A 4,441-nucleotide genomic window follows, 5' to 3' on the forward strand; every position below is an offset into this window, starting at 1 on the left:
ACCTGCATCCCAAAGCTGGACATACAGACTCCTGAGCACAAGCTCCCTCTTTCACCCTCAACCAAAGAGGATGTCTGCAATTTCAAAGTGACCTAAAGCTCTTACTCCTGGGGCTTTTGTTTCTATACCTGTTCCTAGACTCAGTCTTGCGAAGGGCATGGATTAGAGGAAGTGCCCATTTGCTCATCAAGGAGGGAGATCCAAGGAAGGAGGTGGATCCCAGGTACCTCTTCCTCCTCCTTTATCATCCTCCCAGCCCAGCTGCCTTTGCTTCTCTTCCTCCTACCCCAGTCATGTTTTTTTCTCTCTGGTTCTTCTACCTACAGCATTTTTAAAACTCTAGAATGCACCCCGTGGTGGACATTTCTCATCTAGGTCTTCTAATTAACATCAAAAAGTTCCTGGATTCCCAGTAACTCCTCCTGGAAAAGCTGAGGGACATGGCTCTTTTCTGGCTCCAAACGCAGCCAGAATCGCTGCATTTGGAGGGATACAAGTACTATTCTTATTTTGACTCGTCAGAGAGTGAACCCCAGAACCTGAAAAGATGGTGTCTCTTTTCACCCCCTGCTACCTCCACAGCTGATGTATAAGAGTCTCCCCAGGGAATTATGTCATTTATCTGTAGCCTATCCACTCAAGAGCAATATTCTCCTAGGAGTGAATGTACTGGGGAACTTCTGTCTAGATCAGAAGTGGTTATTGTTGCCCGACCAGGAAAAAAAAATTCCAACTGATTGGAGAAAATCAACTATCTTACAAGTGCTAATAGCATCTGTGTGCATTCAGTTTCACAGATACTTATTCAGCAAGCTAGCTATATTCATTGCAAACATCCATGACTTGCATTTGGAGAGGCTGCAGATGTCGGAGGCCACGTCTTCACTGGGGCTCACTTCTCCATCAGTCTTTCTGAACACGCAAAATGACAGCTTGTAGGTTAGGTCGGGGGCCATGGAGGGGTCCAAATTTTTACCATTCTAGACCGAAAGAAAGTGAGAGATAAGATTCTTAGAAAAGAAATATTCCAACAGAAGCATATGAAAAAATTTAGATTCATAAATAATCACTATTAATTAACATTATTTGTCCTCAGCTTTCAACTCTGTTCTTCCTATCATTTCTCTCCTTGCTTCTCTGCTGTTCCCTGTCTCTTGCTGGCCCCCTTCCTCCTCTTCCTTCACCATCTTCCTTCTTTCCATCTCAGTCGCCTTGTCACTTTTCTCCTAAGAGTCTCTTACAGGCTTTCTCCTTTGAACATTTCATTCCAATCACACTAAGCAGTGCCAGCTATGATTATCCGATACAAACCCAGTGGGGACAAGCTATTCTCCTCAAAAGTTATCCCAAGAGAAATACGGCCTAACTTGCCTTATGTCTTTAGAAATGGATCTAGTTGCCTTGAAATCTGGGAGGAGGAAAGGAGAGAGCTGCCTTTACACAGCTTGCTGGAAAAGGTCCCACAGAACTGTATTTATATTCAACACCCTTCCCTGGGCCTGCCCAGGACCTAGGTCCTTAAACAGCCTGGGAAGTGTCACCACAATTCCTGGAGTCATAGCCATAGAAGTTTATAATCTAAAAGAAACTTAAGGGCATCTAAATGAAGCTGCTTTTTTTTTTTTTTTGACAGATGAGAAAATAGAAGACCAGAGAAATTAAGTGATGTGTTTAAATGTCACATCTATGGATGGAGACCAAGTGGTGGCTATTTACAACAACAGGGAGCTTCCTCCTTGCTCTTCCTCTTTCAATTGAAAGGAAGGAAGGAAGGGAGGGAGGGAGAGAGAGAGGGAGGGGAAAAGAAAAGAAAAGAAGAAAGAAAAGGAAAAATAGAAGAGGATGAAAAAAATCTGTGGGCTGCTGATTGAAGAAACAATTGCCAGGTTCCTGCTCTGCCCTGGGGCCACACACAGAGCCCACTGACTCACCTAATAGTCAGGGCCAGGCATATATGCCTGGGCGTAGGGATTTGATGACAGCCTGTCCTTGGAGGTCGCTACCCTGATTTTAGGGAAGATGTTCCCCTCTGCTCCTAGATTGCTGACACCTGTATGCTGCAGTCTCAGATTTTGAAAGTCTTCCTCAATCAAGTTCTGTTCTTCAATATTCTTTTTGTTCTTTGATCTGTAATCAGTAACAGGAATTAGGCAGAAAGTTCCTTGAAGTAAATGTTAAGGTTCTTTTTTAAAAAAATGTTTTTAAATTTTGAAATATTAACATTTCTGAGCCAATTAAGTTGCAGACCTGATATCCCACTATCCATAATACTTATTTTATTCAGTGCCAATTCCTTGAGTTGAAGGACAGTCCCCTCATGAGCTCCGTGTAATGACAAAACCAGGATATTAATGCTGCTCCAACATGACCATCTAAATCCACTGGACTCATTCATACTTTGCTAATAATGTTATTAAGTGTGCCTTTGAATTTATATGAAAATGATAATAGAAGTCAAAGAGAGAAGATGACTTGTGATACAGTTTTTCATTCCGGCAAAGTTGACCTCTACAGAATCACCCCAGTGAGTAAAATGAGTTCAAGGTATAAAGGTCTTGAAAGGAGAAATAGGGCTTCCTGGGACCTCTGTGGCCCCTCAAGTATCTCAAGTGTAAATATTCAAAGCCAAGAAGAAGTACTTGCAGGTGAGGGAGGCATCTGCCCCCAGGTAACTCTGATGGGGACCCTCCTTCCTTCCCAGCCCACAGGCCTGGGCCTGCCCCTGCAGTACCCTGGGCTTGGGAGGGGAGTGGGGCTGGCTGCAACTGTGATGCCCGCAGCGCACTGCCAGGGTGAGTCACCTGTGCCTCAGGCACATCAGAAATGTCACTCTCCCTGAGACCCTGAGGGCCCACACCCTTGTCCAGGGTGGCTGAGGAGAGGCTTCCCTTCCCTTTGAAATGGGCAAGAAAATTATAATTTTTGGTGTGTTCCCAAGAATCCCGCACCTGTAGCTGGGCTAAGAGCAAACCTGGCTGTGCAGCAGGAAAGAGGACCTGGACACATGGCTGTCCCAGGGTCACAAGGTTCTGTAACAACTCTTGAGGGCCCTGAAGACCCAGGACAGTCAGCTAGTCTGCCTAAGAAAAGGGGAGACAGCCTTGATCCCGGAATGTTCTGGCTCTCTTCCCGAAAAGGGGAACTCGGAGAGATGGAGATGCTCATATTTCCAGTTCTTAGCTTTGCGTCCTTATAATTAATTCTCTGGAAAGAGTTAATATTATGGTGGACAAATAAATACCTATTTTATTAAAATGTAAGATATGAGCTAAATGTTAGAAAAAAGTAGATTGCTTTTTCTTAAAGTGGATCCCCACTTGGCCCATTTAGAATAAAAAAGAGATAATAGCATTCACCTCCTTATTAATGGCAGAACATTAGCATACCTAAGTGTTTGTTGCACAGATGAGTGGGCACTACTCCCCCTCCCTTAAGGGAAGGGACCTTAAGGCAACCTTAAGAGATAACCTTTCCACCCAGGGGAATCTGCTGAGGTTGATTTTAGACCAGGTGCAGCAGGGTCGTGAGCAAGGGAGTGACCTGATAAAACTTGTATCTGACATCAGCAGAGTTAAACACTGTTAGCAAAGAGTTTTTAATGACGTAAGGAAATGGTTGCTATGGTCATATTATAGTGTTAAGCAAAGCATACAAAGCAAAAACACAAAGCATACAAAAGTACATATATAATATTTTAAAAGATAGGAAATATCTGGAAGGATATATGTCAAAATGGTAATTGCCCAGGGTGGTGGGTTTTATGGGTGATGTTTTATTCTGCTCCTCTGCACATTTCTCTATTTTCTCTCTTTTCTCTATTTTCTTCCGTGATCATGCACAGCTTATATAATCGGAAGAAAATTAAGGTAAGAAAAAAAAGTCAGCGGTATTAGAGAGGCCTCCCCTGATCTCCCTTCTCGCCCAGGAAGGGCTGGGTATTTTGGAAACTACAGTGTCATGCTGGTAGCACTAGAACCCAGGACAGGGACACTTCCACCCCATACCTTGCTGTGACGATCAATGCAATCACCATGCTGAGAATGAGGACGCCAGCGATGGTGCCCACGATGGTGAGGATCAGCTGAAATTCTGGAAAGGAAAAGAAAAGAGGAGAGAGGGCTCAGCCCCCAACTGTCTACTGCCCAGGGACTCCCTGCTGTGAGGACGCTCAGGCTCTGGTCTCCAGCCCCTCCGGGGCCAGCTTGGGTAGGTGGCTTATTTCCTTTAGCACCCCTCCCCCCACCCCTAGACTGTGTCTTCAGAACGCCATCAGAAGGGGCAGCCTTGCCAGATGAATGACCGTAAGTCCCAGGGAGGCCTATAGAAGCAGGGTCTTCCTGAGCTTTGTGGGCAGTGGGACCTCAACACAGGTCCACAGCTCCCCTTACCAAGAAGCTAGGGGAGTAGGTTGGAGTGACATTGGTCACTAATAGAGGAGCCG

General features: G+C 44.9%; 1 protein-coding gene across 1 annotated transcript in view; it reads right to left on the bottom strand.

Moving 5' to 3' along the window:
- Nucleotides 1-325: 325 nt before the first annotated feature.
- MUC13 (mucin 13, cell surface associated) overlaps nucleotides 326-4,441 on the bottom strand; it is a 20,330-nt gene continuing 16,214 nt past the window's right edge. Inside the window, exons 11-13 of the mRNA XM_012639645.1 lie at nucleotides 4,005-4,089; nucleotides 1,932-2,127; nucleotides 326-980 (exon numbers count right to left, since the gene is read on the bottom strand). Coding sequence (XP_012495099.1) covers nucleotides 1,932-2,127; nucleotides 4,005-4,089 — 281 coding nt within the window. The 3' untranslated portion in view covers nucleotides 326-980. The remainder of the gene's footprint in view (nucleotides 981-1,931; nucleotides 2,128-4,004; nucleotides 4,090-4,441) is intronic.

This window comes from Propithecus coquereli, unplaced genomic scaffold (assembly GCF_000956105.1).
Source record: "Propithecus coquereli isolate 6110/MARCELLA unplaced genomic scaffold, Pcoq_1.0 Scaffold10, whole genome shotgun sequence".
Taxonomy (NCBI): Eukaryota; Metazoa; Chordata; class Mammalia; order Primates; family Indriidae; genus Propithecus; species Propithecus coquereli.